Raw genomic sequence first — 15,263 nt, 5'->3', positions numbered from 1 at the left:
AGCTATGAGGAGGGGATGGTTTTGCCCAACATCTTATTGTGTGATAGAGAACGTGTTATATAGTTGTAGTCATGGGATGATCAAATGGTACGACCCGGAAGAAAACTGTTGGACCTATTTAAAGGGTTCGAAAGGTTTGGAAAAACTGTTTAGGTTGTGGGATGACCGTTATGCTGTTGCCAGAGTCACGGATTATGGTGTAAAGTTGGCGGTTTTGTGGGAAGAGAATGTGTCTAGTCACAACAAATTGGTTTGGTGTGCGGTAATTGCTCTTGACAGACACCAAGAGGATATTTGGGGGACGCTTGAGTGGTGTGACATTGTGTATACAATCACTGGGCCATATAAATATGATTTAGCGCATATTGTTTCTGTTACACTTTGACGAAATATGTCATACTCATGTGAACATTGAACCAGTTGCTATTATTTTTAGTTTTTATATTATTTTTTAGTGAAATTTTCATTCCAGTTGCTATTTGTTTTGCCTTTGGTTGATGAATTTGAAAAATGTAAGAAAATAACCATAACACTCTCTGAGTAGTTTCATCATATGCTTTCCCAAATCAATACCCTACTTGAACAGATTGGTGGAGCATATCTTAAGACTGCGTAAATCCCTATCATCTGGTGACGGACGAGTTCCAAAAGTAGCTTAGGTAAATAAAGCGGCAGAAGCTCGTATGGAAAGTGAAATACTTAAGGTGATACAAACAAGACATAACAATCAAAAAATACAACGCCAAACCTGAGGCCAATATCGATTCACAAAGCACATAAGAAAGAAACCCCTCAAAAAAAAGTTACTGATTATATTACCAAATTTACTTAGAAGTCTCTAAAGGCTTCATGGAGATTCACTGCTGCTGCTGGAACGATACATAGCGGCAAAATCCAAACATAAATGTCGGTCCCTTTCATCTCCCCAACCTCCCCAACCTTTGAAACCAGCTTTATAACCCGGTTGATGCTTATACACCCGAACTCCCCATTCTTCTTTTATGTTTACAACTTTATCTGTTTCCTTAACTTCAATGTTTACCACCCCATTATCGATGCAGTCACCCTGATCTCCTTTACCTTGATGCAACCCACATTTTCCAAAGTGGACAGCACTGGTCCTAGGTCCTCGCAACGTGTAAACAGGGGAACCAAACGAGGGGAAAACAGTTGCCCACATCGTTATATCCCAATTGTAATCATCAAAGTAACAAAACTCTCTTGCCTTCTGGTGTATATTCTCCCACACACTTCTATTAAAAGAATAACCAACATTACCCATTCTCTCTGCAACCAAACTTTCAAGCCCTTCTCCTCTTGACTTCACATCAGAAGGTGCTAAATTAGCAGCAAAGCAGTCAGGACATTTAGCAGGTTTCAGCCTCGTGAGAGTCTGTATGTTACGGTAGGCATTAGGAAAAAGAAAATGATCTTCCTCAATGAAAAGGATATGACCCTCATGGCTTTTAGTCTCCTCCAACCCATCCCAAACCGTGTTCATCATCCACCACCAGTGATGCTTCAAAGACACGATCTTTGGAGACCGGTGATTCCCATACTGATCAGGATTGCCATCACAATGTGTCTTCACCTCATCACCCTTGTTTATACAGTCATTTGGGGTCACACTGGGGAAACTATTTCGATATATATGAGGCGAATACGGCGAAAATATCTGTTTCACCTGACAAAACTTAATACCTTCCACAATCTTATTCATCTCTTCAAAGTAACCATCATGGCTAACAATCAACAACGTCTCACTAATTCCTTTAACCTTTGACAAACTTTCCACAGTTACTCGAAAGTACTGAGCCCGATTGTGCACATACAAGACAATAACCACACGGTCTTTCGCCAAATCCGGATACAGATCCATATTCCTCGGCGTAAAATGGTTCCTTCTATGCAACCTAAGAGACATTCCATTACCTCTTGCTACTTCTAGTAACGAAGCATTAAGCTTACCTTCCAAATCTTTGTCCACATCATCCAAATCATCATGGTCAATGGGAGTCCTATTCAAAGCAGTTCGTGGTACAGACACAAACATCAAAACTACAGAGACTGTAACTGCAAATAGAATCCCTAAACGACACAAACCCGTATCTTTCAGTTTCTGCTTCTTCCAAAGATTTGCCATCAGAACAACTACTAAAAATAACTGAACCAAACTCTCAAATTCTATACTAAACAACTTAAACTCTAAAACCCACTTACGCTCTGCAAAAAAGGTGCTTCCTTTACAATCTTCAAGTCTGCTGCAACAAGGATTGAAACCAAACCAAAAAAAAAAAACACACCAGCAACAACAAAGATAAAAGACTCGAGCTTTGACTTCAGATCGTCAATACTAATTACAGATTCAACAAAAGAGTAGATTTTTAAAAAGAAATCACGAAATGGGTACTCGGAAAGACACGAGATTTAATCAGGAAAGGCAAAGAAATTTCGGAGTCATTGAGGAATCTCGAAGCAAGGTGCCAAGTCTTGCGTGACTTTGGGTTTCGCAATTTTTTCCCAAGTCACCGAGTCAATTGTCACTTAAATTTACTATTCTGCCATCCAATTCTTGACTGCTGTGTTTTTTTTATCCCCCTTAAAACGAAAAAACTAGACAAATAAAAATGAAATCCTAAATAAAATAAATTATTTGCTTCAATTACAAACTTTTTTTCTTTAAGAAAACTCAAATTACAAATTTTACAATCAAATTTGTTTGAGAGTAAAAGTAGTTAGTTAGCATGTAGCATCATTCATGATGTATCCTTGATTATGAGGAGACTTATTTTTAAATAAAATATCTTACTTCATTTACACACATAATCAATCTATTGTAATAGAAAAAATTATTTTTAAGATTTACATATAGATTAAGAAAACAATTAATGTTCAGTCATAAATGTATTTTTATTTATAAAAACATAGTATATCTCATAACTATTAACCAACAATAGTTCATCAAAATTTTAAATTCTCAATTAATGAATCTTGAAATCTACAATTTTATAGCATTAATTAATAAAAAACTACGAAAAACAATTTTTGTGATACAAGAAAAATTCCTAAAACCATAATTTCGTTTTAATTATAAAATCTAAATCTTAACCACTTTATTTGTAAATCCAAACCGACATATAATTTGTTTTAATTGTGAAATCTAAACCCTAATCACTTTATTTATGTACTCAAACCGACACATAATTTTGTTCTAATTGTAAAATATAAACCAAGCCAATATTTAACTTTCCTTAATTAAAGGTATACATCATTTATTTACTTAATTTTTTTGCTTTTTAATTTAATTTTGATTTATTTTTTAAATGAAATAATGTATAGAAAATTCTGATTGGTTGAAAAAAATAAGGTGAATAAAGGAGTGAACCTTAGGGGTGAACCTAAGTATTTTTTATTTCCATATATAATAAAGGACTACTATAGAAAAGTTCAACCAATCATAAACAATATTGCATAATACTATAAAGTATCAAACTAATCTAAAAGTTGCACAAAAACTTGAAAACATTCTACATTATGAAACAATTTTTTTTAAAACAACATATATTATGAAACGGAGGGAGACTGGTCAATTTGCAAATCGGGGTATCACAATTCACCCCATTAACCGATCTCAACATCCTATTTGCGCACCAAGACCGTCACCCCCAACGATATGAGTCCACTCGACTCCACACTCGTCTGGGTTCGGCTCTGATACCACTTGTAACGCCCCGACCACCACCTCTTAGTGAGCCCTATGTCTAATCTCAGTTCATGGGCCCACCTTCTTTAATGGACCTCACGTTCTCTCACTAGGCCCGTGAGCCCATCCATATCCGGTTCGCTACGTCCGGAAGGTTTTAAAGACTTGTTTACTGTTCCTACAAATCACCACATGATATTTCCCTACGTTTTATCCTTATTCGCACAGTTCCGAAAATCACTTTCCGGAAGGTCACCCATCCTAACACTACTCCAGCTTAAGCACGATTAACTTTGGAGTTCTCTCAAGACTCTTCACCAAAAAGATAAGTGCATTTTGGTGACATAAATGAAATCAATTCTTTTTAAACCTTTCCACAAACCGAAGTGTCACATATTCAAACATAAATACAAAAACAAATTCTAAAATCAAGTTTTATTGAATTAGTAATTTTTAAACAGACTTCTAAATGCACTTTTTGGAAGAAAAAAAATTAAGCATTAGAGTTAATAACTTTGAAATAGTTTAGATGATTTTTTTAGTTAGAAAGACAAAAATCTAATTTGCATGCTTTTAGATAGGATTAGTTTGGGCCTTTGGGGTGATTTTTACAGGAAATCATATCTTCCTTAATTCACTCAAATCAAATCATCTAAAGACTCGTCAAAACTCGAATCATTTAAAATATCTGGTTGGTGGTGTTCACTATTATCTTTTCTACTAGTTGTTTCTAAATTGTAAGTGGAGGTTATTAGTTTGAGATTTGAATAGATTTTTAAAGATTTTAAATGTTGTGTAGAATCTGTTGTTATTAGATCAAGATTTTGTTAAACTCTGTTAAAGTTTAGTGTTATTAGTTTGTAATTTGTAAAAAGTCATTTAAAATATTAACAAATTTGGGTTATTGGATTCAGACTTTTATAAAGTCATTAAAAGTTTTTTTGTTATTCAATTAAAACAAAAGAATCTAGCATTGTTAATGAATTCAATTATTATGTTATTGGTTTATGATTTCAGATATTTTCTTTACCAAATAAAGTCATGGAAAGTCATGGAAAATATTTCAAAAATAAAGGGATTGTTTGGAGCACTTTTAGAAAATTAATCAACAAAAATCTCTAAGCAATCTTTAAAAATCTTTCACTTATTCACTTTTAATAATTTTGTTGAACTCTTAAAAAATCTTTATAAATTAAAATTCAATAACAGCCCCTAAATTTCTTTCCAAACTATATATTATTTAATTTATTTGAAGTAATTCACAGTGACTTGTTATTGAAATAATGTCTTATAAAAGTTATATCAAATATTACGTTATCTAATCCCCTATATAATAAAACGGAAGTACACAACATTGTTTTGTAGACTATATAATTTTAATAAGTTGGTTACAAATAGGTTATAGATTAAGTTTTATAGTATTTGTATAGTCTGGATTTATTGTTTCCAAAAATCTTAAAGAGAATATTTTAAAGAATCATTTGATATCATATAACTTACCATATTAATTTCTTTTATTAAATTATTCATCAAATAAAATCTTTTGATATCTAACTTAACATATTAAATTGTTAATTATTATTTTACTCATTTTTATATATGAGTCTATTTTATGAAACAAATAAATTATCATATTATTTATTATAATAAAAAAATAGTTTTATTTCCGGATATACTATAAGTTGAATTTTTAAAAACAAAGATAAATGATTCAATCTATAAAATATTCAAGTTTTATTAATATTATTCTTTAAAAATAATATCTATTGAATTAAAAAATTTACTAAGTAACGGGTCAAAATTTGAATATTTAAATTCAATTTCATACTTTTTTGTTGAGTTTTATAATTTTATATAATATAATAAACTTTAAAATATTATAATCTCGGGTTATTTTTTTATGCATGTCAGCACAACACAAACCAATTTGTAAGTTTATCACTCAATTATGAATTTTCTGTTGGATATACGGTGGCACACAAGGAAGACGATGTAAACATGTACACAAAATTCCTGGCTTCGCGTCACGACAATCACAACGAGGAAAGTCATATATATGTCCTTTAATAAGGTGCTCTATGCACGTCTTGTTTCCATCAGCACCACATTTATCATCGAACCATTCGATAATTTCACACTGCACCGCTTCAATCTCTATAATTTATATAAATCACAAAGATTGTTAAAATTATATTAAAAATTTTCTTTTATCGTAACAACTTTTGCTATATTAAATTTTATTATCAAGAAAAATTAAAAGAATTCGGTTGTTTTTATACGAGTAAAAAGTTATATCAAAAGGAAAATAAAATTTATTACCTTTGACATGACTTATGACAAGGAAAAGGAAAATACAAGAAACCACAAACAAACTAGCAAATCTCATGATTCAACAAACTGATAAATAAAATTTGCAAAAACTTGCGTTTTCTTTAACTTTCTTTAATCTTGTAAAGAAAATATATATTTTTTTAAACCAAAATAATTAAAGAAGAAGATCTATGGTGAAAATATTTTTTTAAAAAAACAATGAGATAGAGAGCTTCATGGCTCTTTTACTATTCAATTTCTTAGCTTAATGGCTTTTTATTTATTTCCTTTGAACTAGCTTGTTAGGGATATCTTAAGATTTTAGGCAAATAAATATATCAATATATATTTTTGGTCAAATATAAGATATCTATATATGATAATAAATCTCCTTACTTAAGGCAAACAATTAGTTAAATCACAAACAATTGATTTTTAGTTTTTACCAAGATATCTTCAATCAAAACAACAAGAATCACTCTAACCTTTCTCACATAAATATTTAAGTGTCCGCTTTCAAAAGCCTATGCAAACAGTTTCAACATAGCACATTCGTACTTGTTCATATTTCTTTCCTTTGGTCAAAAAAAAAAACAGTTCATAATTCTTTCCCTTTTTTGTCGTCGTTTGTTCATAATTCATTTGGCCAATTTTACTAAACATGATAGCTTTTTAAGGATATTAAGGAGGATTCTTGCAAAAATCAGAATTCAACTAAAACTACCAACCGGCCTACCAAAACGCTAGAACTCCCATCTTATGTGCATCAATCTTAAGGAGGCAAGCTAGATGATGAAACAATTACTGAAAAGCGTAATGACTCGAAAAAAAGGAAAAAAAAACTAACCGAGATTCACAACAAAGTGGATGAAGTTCATAAGGAGGTCAACGGAAAGATTGAGAGCTCGTCTTCTCAAGTCAAGTCCCTAGCTAGTTCCTCAGAATACTCAAACCACGTCATATCTCAAGAGAACGATAGACAATCTTCAAGGTAAACCAAAACAAACCTTTCCTATTGTCTTTACCAAGGTGGTTTTTGGAAAACTTCTTGGAATCATTAATTTAACCCCAAAAAAAAAACTATGAAACTTTAAAAGCACAATTTTTTTTAATTTCTTTTTGTCAACAAAAGCACAACATTTTAGGACTCTCTTTACTTTATCTCCTTTATTCTCTATTTTTCACTTACATATTTTTTACGATTTTTGAAAATACTATTATTCATAACTAGGAAAGCGACATGTGCGTTGCCGCACGGGAAGGTGAAATCCTAAATTAAAATTTAACATTTGTAATCCACCCTAAATTCTTTTTTTTCTCAATCAATTTGATCATTTTCACTTCTTGCTATATATTGCTTTCTGTTGATTAAAAAGCTAAAGATTCATTTCAATTTTATTATATTTTATGTAGTCACACACAAAAGTGAGCCTTTTTTAGAGCTTGATTTACTAAGAACATTACTTTTAACCATATATAAAATTCACTTATGCTTGTGGATGTTTTTTCTCTCACTTTCAGATATGTACAAAACTAATGAAACCGAGTTTTATATGACCGACCAATCAAAACCTAATTGGTTAGTATAAAGTAACTCACATTCTTCAGCTACAACTTTTAGAGATATGTATTTGGCTATAATGCTTTCCACAGTTATTGGCATGTTGGTCTCACGTTTTCCCTCGAAAGACCCCCTTCTTTCCTTCCTTTTAATGGGATCTTGATTGCCCTATTTTTTACTAACACATTTGATACATGGATTTGTAATTTTTGCTTCAAATCACATGTTCCTCTTTAATAAAGAAAAAAAAAATCAAAATGTAACAGACTAAGAATGTATATAGACAAAAACTTGTACACTCATCAGCTATTCAATTAAAGCAATTTAATTAAACTACAAAAGTTCAGAAAATTAATAAAATATAGAACAGAGGATTTTATGTTGGTCTCCCCCAATCTATCCCATTCCACATTGTCGGCTGCTCTCCTTCCAGGCTGCATCCCCCTCTATTTGTAGCGTGCATGTTGGTAGGGGGCCTAGGGGCGGAAGTTGTAATGCTTCTATTCTTTGCCTTGAAGGGGGAAGGCTTCCGGCTGAATGCAAGAAAAAACGATTTAGAGAGGTAGAAAGACAAAGAATTTGTCTCTTATGGAAATACTGATAAAAAAAAAACGAGAAACAAAATAATCTGAATACCTTCGTAGATGAAATTTCAAAAAAAAGAGTTGAGAAAAGAGAATTATCAAAAAAAAAAAAAAAAAAAGAGAAAAGAGGAAATCAAACAGATGTCACAATGGATGAAATAGGTGTCTTTGAAATTTTTTTAAAAATGAGAAAAGAGGCAATTAAACGAAGCAAAAGACACAACATATCTTTCAATAAATTAATTACTTTAATTTTTTTTACACTATCGGTCCTTGTAGAATAGGGGAATGATGAACCTCCCGAAAACAATGGCAAGAATGTAGCACCTTGACGTATCAAAGGAATGATGGATCAGCCAAAAGTTTTTTCAACGCAAGGAACGGTTCTTGAATTGTAGGCAACTTGACACGACTTTGTAGGCAACATATTGTAAATAATGGTCTTCTTGTGAGTTGTGATCTGATCCTTCGCAGTACTTTCCTTGTACATACTAATGCATCACAACCCCCACATCTTATTAATTGATTTTGTTTGTTTGTTTTTTTTTTATGATTTAGGTTGTTTAATTACCTACATTAAATTAAACCATTTTCATTAATAAACGTTTAAGATTTTTTTTGAATTTTTTACAATATAACGTAAAAATGGTGGTATATTTACATAATCTATCAAATATTTGAATTTATCATCACAATAATTTATTATTGCATAAACGTAAAAAAACAAAAATACAAGAATATTTTGTTAACTTGGGTTTGGGGCTCATAACCTAATTGCTATAGGGCCTTGTTATGATATAAAGCACATGGGATGTTACTATATTCACAGACAGGTTAAATACATACAACACATGCACTTTTATCATTACATTGTATTTTAATCTTTACTCTTTACGATCAATTCTAGAAGTCCAAAACCAAAGTGTGGACGTCATGAAAATTGAGCTTGTCTTCATACCATCTCCGGGCGTCGGCCATATCCGATCAACAACGGCGTTAGCGAAGCTTCTCGTAGACAACGACGACCGCCTCTCTGTCACTCTAATCGTCATCCCTTCACAATTCTCTGACCACGCTTCTTCCTCCGTCTACACTAAGTCCGAAGACCGTCTCCGCTACTGCCTCCTCCCCGCCGTTGATCAAGATCCGAACCAAACATACATATCTTACATCGAGAGCAAGAAACCATATGTAAGAGCCGCCGTGTCCGAACTCGCCACGGACGTTTCCACACGTTCAGACTCGCGGCTCGCTGGGATTGTAGTGGACATGTTCTGCACGTCGATGTTAGACGTCGCCGACGAGCTTAACCTCCCGACTTATATCGTCTACACGTCGAACGCTTCATATCTCGGGCTACAGTTCCATGTTCAATCTCTTTACGAAGACAACAAACTCGACGTAAGTGAGCTTAGAGACTCTGACGTAAAGTTTGACGTTCCAACTCTGACTCGACAGTTTCCGGCGAACTGTTTGCCTTCAGTGATGCTAACCAAGAAATGGTTTCCTTACGTTTTGGGTCGAGCTACAAGTTTTAGAAAGACGAAGGGTATTTTGGTGAACTCAGTGGCTGAGTTGGAACCTAAGGCGGTGAAGTTTTTTTCCGGCGGGGATGGGAATACAAATATTCCTCCGGTGTACACGGTTGGACCCATTATGGACTTCATAACCAACGGCGAAGATGAGAAGAGAAGTGAGATTTTACGTTGGCTAAGAGAGCAACCGACAAAATCTGTAGTGTTCCTCTGCTTCGGGAGCATGGGAGGTTTCACTGACGAACAAACACGAAAAATAGCTGTGGCGCTAGAGCGGAGCGGCCATAGGTTCTTGTGGTCGCTCCGTCGTGCTTCTCCCGTGGTGGAAGACATGATTGGTTCTCCTCCCGGAGAAGTCACGAACTTAGAGGAGGTTCTTCCAAAAGGTTTCTTGGATCGGACGGTGGACACTGGAAAGATCATAAGCTGGGCACCACAAGTAGCTGTGCTGGAGAGTCCTGCGATAGGAGCGTTCGTAACACATTGTGGATGGAACTCGATTCTTGAGAGTCTATGGTTCGGTGTTCCCATGGCGGCGTGGCCTATCTTTGGGGAACAACAGTTTAACGCGTTTCATATGGTGGTGGAGCTTGGTTTAGCGGCGGAGGTGAAGAAAGAGTATCGGAGAGATTTTCTGGTGGGGGAGCCGGAGATTGTGACGGCTGAGGAGATTGAGAGAGGGATCAAGTGTGCGATGGAGCAGGATAGCAAGATGAGGAAGATAGTGACTGAGATGAAGGATAAACTCCACGTGGCGTTGCTGGACGGTGGATCTTCGAACTGTGCTCTAAAGAAGTTTGTTCAAGACGTGGTCGATAATGTTCCATAGGAATGTGGTCCGATAAAAAGTCTTACGATGAAATAATTAAAAAACCACAAAAATGACATATATATGTAAAGTGAAAGAACAATAAATCCAGTTTATGTCCTATTTATCTTTTATATTTATAATCTACAAAGATTAATCACACCAATGTGCATGAAAATATCTGGATGTATCAAACTGTACGTAATTTCATCATGATCTAATAACACTATAGCAGTAGTGATTTATTGAGAGATTGAACTTCAATCTTTCATTACACGATTTTGTGTCATAACTTGTTTCAAAATCTAAAGGATTTGAAGGATTGTGTTCACGACTTGAAAAGTGCTTTAGTTGGGTACTAAATCTTGAACCCACAAATTAAAACAACAACAACAACATGACTTTCTAGCTTTTATTAGAAATAATAATGAGATAATTGGCAAAAACATACATTTTTTAAACTTAATTTGAAAACCATACATTCACTATTTACAGTTAGAAAAATCCATCTAGACCACTATTCAGTTATTTCTATAGTCATTTTTTGCCATTCAAAATCCTATTTAATTATATTTCATGTCATTACTTATCTTTTTTTTTTTTTTGTCAACCATTGGGCCACAACTGGCCGGCCCATTAGTCAAATCCCTACATCCGTAGAGAGTGAGACTCGATCCCGGGTGTGATGATGTCTTGTGCATTAAGAACTTACCATTGGCCACTGCATTAAGGTCAGCGCTAAAGTCACTTCACTGCCATTACTTATCTTTTCTCTCATTTTCTTGATTTTTTCAAATAATTGTTAATATAGTCTTTTTTAGAAAACTTCTTATATACAAAAAAATTATATTTTTTTCTTTACAATTTGATATGAATTTTGTTTAATATATTTTTAATATATTATATATATCTTTGTATTCGTACACTTTTTTAAATGTACAGATGTTTATACACTTTATTTAGTGTACTGTCTGTACACTGAATTAAGTGTACAGATGTTTGTACACATTATTAAGTGTACAAATGTACTTTTTACAAAACCATTGCAGTACAGACATTTGAAATCTTAAAAATTAAACAAATTACGTTCGTACATTTATTATGTGTACAGACATCTGTACATTTAATAATGTGTACATACATCTATACACTTAATAATGTGTACGGATACAAAATTTGTAAAAAAATATTTAATATTATGAAATAAAATCATCAAACAAAATACATATCAAATTATAAAGAAAAAAACATAGATTTTTTTGTACGGATACAAATATTGTTGGATAGTTTGAATCTATCCAATAATTTGGAAGGTTTAAACCGTACTCAAATATTGTTGGATGTTTTAAATCTATCCAACATGCTGGATGGTTTAAACTGTACTCAAATATTGCTGGACAGTGCGAATCTATCTAACATGTTGGATGGATTGAACGTACACAAATATTGTTGGACGAGTTGAATCTATCAAATATGCTGGATGGCTTAAACCGTACACAAGTATTATTGGACGGCATGATAGATGGTTTGAACTGTACACAAATATTGATGGATGGTTTAAATGTATCCAACCTGCTGAATGTTTTAAACTGTACACAAATATTAATGGATGTTTTAAATCTATCCAACCTGCTGAATGATTTAAACCGTACACAAATATAGATATTTTGAATAAAATTATATTTGAAATCATTAAAATAAAATGCATATCAAATTATAAAGAAAATACATAGTTTTTTTGTATATAGAAAAAATTTGGAAATAAAATATATATTAATAAATAATTGAATAATTAGGAAAAGAGGATTATAATGAAAAGAAAAAGAAATAAAAATATTAATATATATAGAAAGAGAAAGAGAAAGAAACGTAGAAAAAAAAACATAAAAAAAAAATCGAGGCTCCCATCCATTTTCTTTCTTCCTTTTCTCCTCTTTCTTCTCCAAATAAATCGATGGGGGTTTTAAAGTAAAAATCACCAAATGCCCATGGCCCACATAAATTTTTATCTCTTATCACTTCTATCTCTTAACATCCACTTTTTGCCATTGTAAATAGTGACTGTATCAAACCCACAATTAAGTTTCATAAATGTACTAAAACACCAACAAACCCAATAATAATTCACAATTTAAATAGTGTTATAGCGGAAGGCTACGCCTGTTTCAATCACGGACCACTAAAAAAAATTTAGAATTATAAAATATGGGTTGCAAAATTTTGAAAAGTGTGAAATATTTGTTTGCTAAGCCTAATCTTCGTACCAGTAATTAAGAAGGTGGCAGACTGGACTACGTTTATTGGAGTGGTACTCGGATATCTATTCCGGTTTGGGTTTGGGTTGGGGTGGGGTATTTTAGGTTTTTTTGAGTTTTTGGGTTTAGAGATATAAGATACATTATAATATTTTTACATTTCGGGTCGGGTTCGCGTAAACATCTATCTGATATAGATAATTTCGGGTTATATCCAAAACCTCAAAATATATATCCAGTTCAGATCGGATTTGATAGTTTTTCAATCTAATTTTTTAAAAAATGAAAACAATTCAAATCCATCAAAATGATTATAATCACCAAAATAAAAAAGGGGAAATCAAGTTTTAAACCTTCAAAGTGTTACTCGGTAGCACTTTAAACCTCAAGAGAATTTAACTAACACTATAAACTTTTAAAATGATGTTACTATTACTTTGAACCTTTAAAATGATTTTACTAACATTTTAAACCTTAAAACTAACTTTCATTTTTGTACCGCCATAAAAAATAACAAAATAATAATATCTGTCAATGCGAGATAGTTAAACTATGTTGGTTTAATTTAAATTTTAATTAGTTTTAGTTTTTATAAATAAATAAAAAGATAAAAAAAAAATTATGTTCATCTTCATTGTAGACAAAACTTTTACGACGTTACTCACATTATTAATCCTTTTAATAAATGCATATCTACTGGACTCTGATTCAAATCGATTGACTTCTCATGGAAACCAATGAATCTTCTAAATATATTGTCGTCTTCAATTTTACATTTGTCAAATGTTTTAACCTTACCTCTGATTCTTTATTTTTTCGTTTTGATGTATTTTTATTTTTTTATCAATTGTCATAAATAATTAAATTAAATTAAATAAATTAAATAAGTATTTAAATCAAACCAACATAGTTTAACTATTTCACATTGACGGATATTACTGTTCTGTCATCTTTCATGGCGGTACAAACAGGAAAGTTAGTTTTAAGGTTTAAAGTGTTAGTGAAATCATTTTAAAGGTTAATATTGTTAGTGATAATATCTCAAGGTTTAAAGTGCTACTCAATGACACTTTGAAGGTTTAAAATGTGATTTTTCCAAAGAAAAAATAACCAAAGTTATCAAACCAAATTGAATTCAGGAAAAAAAAAAGACAATTCTAAATATGAAAACACCAAATTCACAAGCTGATAGTTCTTGACTTCCTAAAACATCAAATGACATCAAATTCAAAGTTAGAATCATATAATTTATCCAAATTATAACATATGAAAATGAAAACTAATTTATCTTGTAATAATGATTATAAAATTACTTACAAAACTTGTAAATTGACTTAATCTATTGTTAGGGATATATAACTTTAGATAAGTTCATACATTTGTTCGGGTGTTCGGATATACCCAATCAGATTCGAGTATCTAATTCATTTACTAAAAACATCCAATCGAATATTTTTAATTTTAGATTTGGATTTAGATTGGATATTTTAAATCGGGTTGGGATTAGATTTTTGGGTTCACATATTTTGCCCTGACCTAATCGTTACGCATGTGGACAGAAAACAAACTTTGTTATACATCGTGTCTTGTCCACTACTCCATATAAGCTGCAAGCTATTTCTTGTGGGACAGTGGAGTACGCATTTCTTGGATTGGTCACCAAAAGTTTGATATTTCCAGAAACAATAATATAAAATGCCGACATATAACATCAATGAGCTAAACATGTGTTCCCCTAAATGTATGATTTAAGACATGATGTTTCTGCCACGGCTAAGCAAAAAGTCATTTAAAATGTTAATGATCACAAAACCTGATCTATAGGCAATCTGTATTACGCCCGCCAGGTAACATAATTTAATGTGGAGTCAAACGACAATGAAAAAAATTGTGAAAATTAACCGTTAACCACTTAATTAAAGACATTTTCACAGTTACCATACTAATTAGATCTAACATTTTAAGAGTATGTCATGAGATCCATTAACATTATGTTTCTCATTAATTTATAGTACACTAGCTTTAAAGTTAAAACATTATTGGCATGATACAGTTGTTGTTGTTTCTTATCAACAAAACTTTTTGAAAAGAAAATGAGAAGGAATTACAGAGAAGGGGCATCGGACCAGCTACCAAAATATTACATATGAGACCTTTTTTACTAAATGAATTAAGAGGTATTATATAATTTTTAACAGTGAGTATAGAGCACATGCCTTACATTTCACACTCTAGATCCGCCTCTGTATTAGTAACAATAATAAAACTATAAATATTATTTATACATTATGTTCTCTTAAAATTAAGCATAAAATTACATAGCATAAACTCATAAGAAATAAATATAAAATACAACAACACAAAAATATATATAAACCATATAAGAAAAAATAAAGACATGTAAGTTTTTGAAAATATAAAGAGATGGACTCTCAGTATATATAAGAAATAAATAATTATTCTATACAATTTTTTTATTCTAGATATATATGTTCTTAATTTACAGA

The 15,263-nt window shown here is 32.0% G+C and overlaps 3 protein-coding genes across 3 annotated transcripts; 1 reads left to right on the top strand and 2 right to left on the bottom strand.

Moving 5' to 3' along the window:
- On the bottom strand, window positions 652-2,568 carry LOC104766544 (alpha-1,6-mannosyl-glycoprotein 2-beta-N-acetylglucosaminyltransferase-like). The gene has a single exon (XM_010490456.2). It carries the CDS (start codon window positions 2,141-2,143, stop codon window positions 848-850), a length of 1,296 nt encoding a protein of 431 aa, XP_010488758.1. The 5' UTR covers window positions 2,144-2,568; the 3' UTR covers window positions 652-847.
- Window positions 5,611-6,118, bottom strand: LOC104767902 (putative defensin-like protein 253). Its single transcript, XM_010491865.2, has 2 exons — window positions 6,023-6,118; window positions 5,611-5,857 (listed from the first exon to the last, which is right to left on the bottom strand). The coding sequence occupies exons 1-2, from the start codon at window positions 6,087-6,089 to the stop codon at window positions 5,646-5,648; spliced, it is 279 nt and encodes a 92-aa protein (XP_010490167.1). The 5' UTR covers window positions 6,090-6,118; the 3' UTR covers window positions 5,611-5,645.
- Window positions 8,928-10,661, top strand: LOC104766543 (UDP-glycosyltransferase 71B1-like). The gene has a single exon (XM_010490455.2). It carries the CDS (start codon window positions 9,092-9,094, stop codon window positions 10,520-10,522), a length of 1,431 nt encoding a protein of 476 aa, XP_010488757.1. The 5' UTR covers window positions 8,928-9,091; the 3' UTR covers window positions 10,523-10,661.

Source organism: Camelina sativa, chromosome 19 (assembly GCF_000633955.1).
Source record: "Camelina sativa cultivar DH55 chromosome 19, Cs, whole genome shotgun sequence".
NCBI lineage: Eukaryota > Viridiplantae > Streptophyta > Magnoliopsida > Brassicales > Brassicaceae > Camelina > Camelina sativa.
This window is presented reverse-complemented; position numbering and strand designations above follow the sequence as displayed.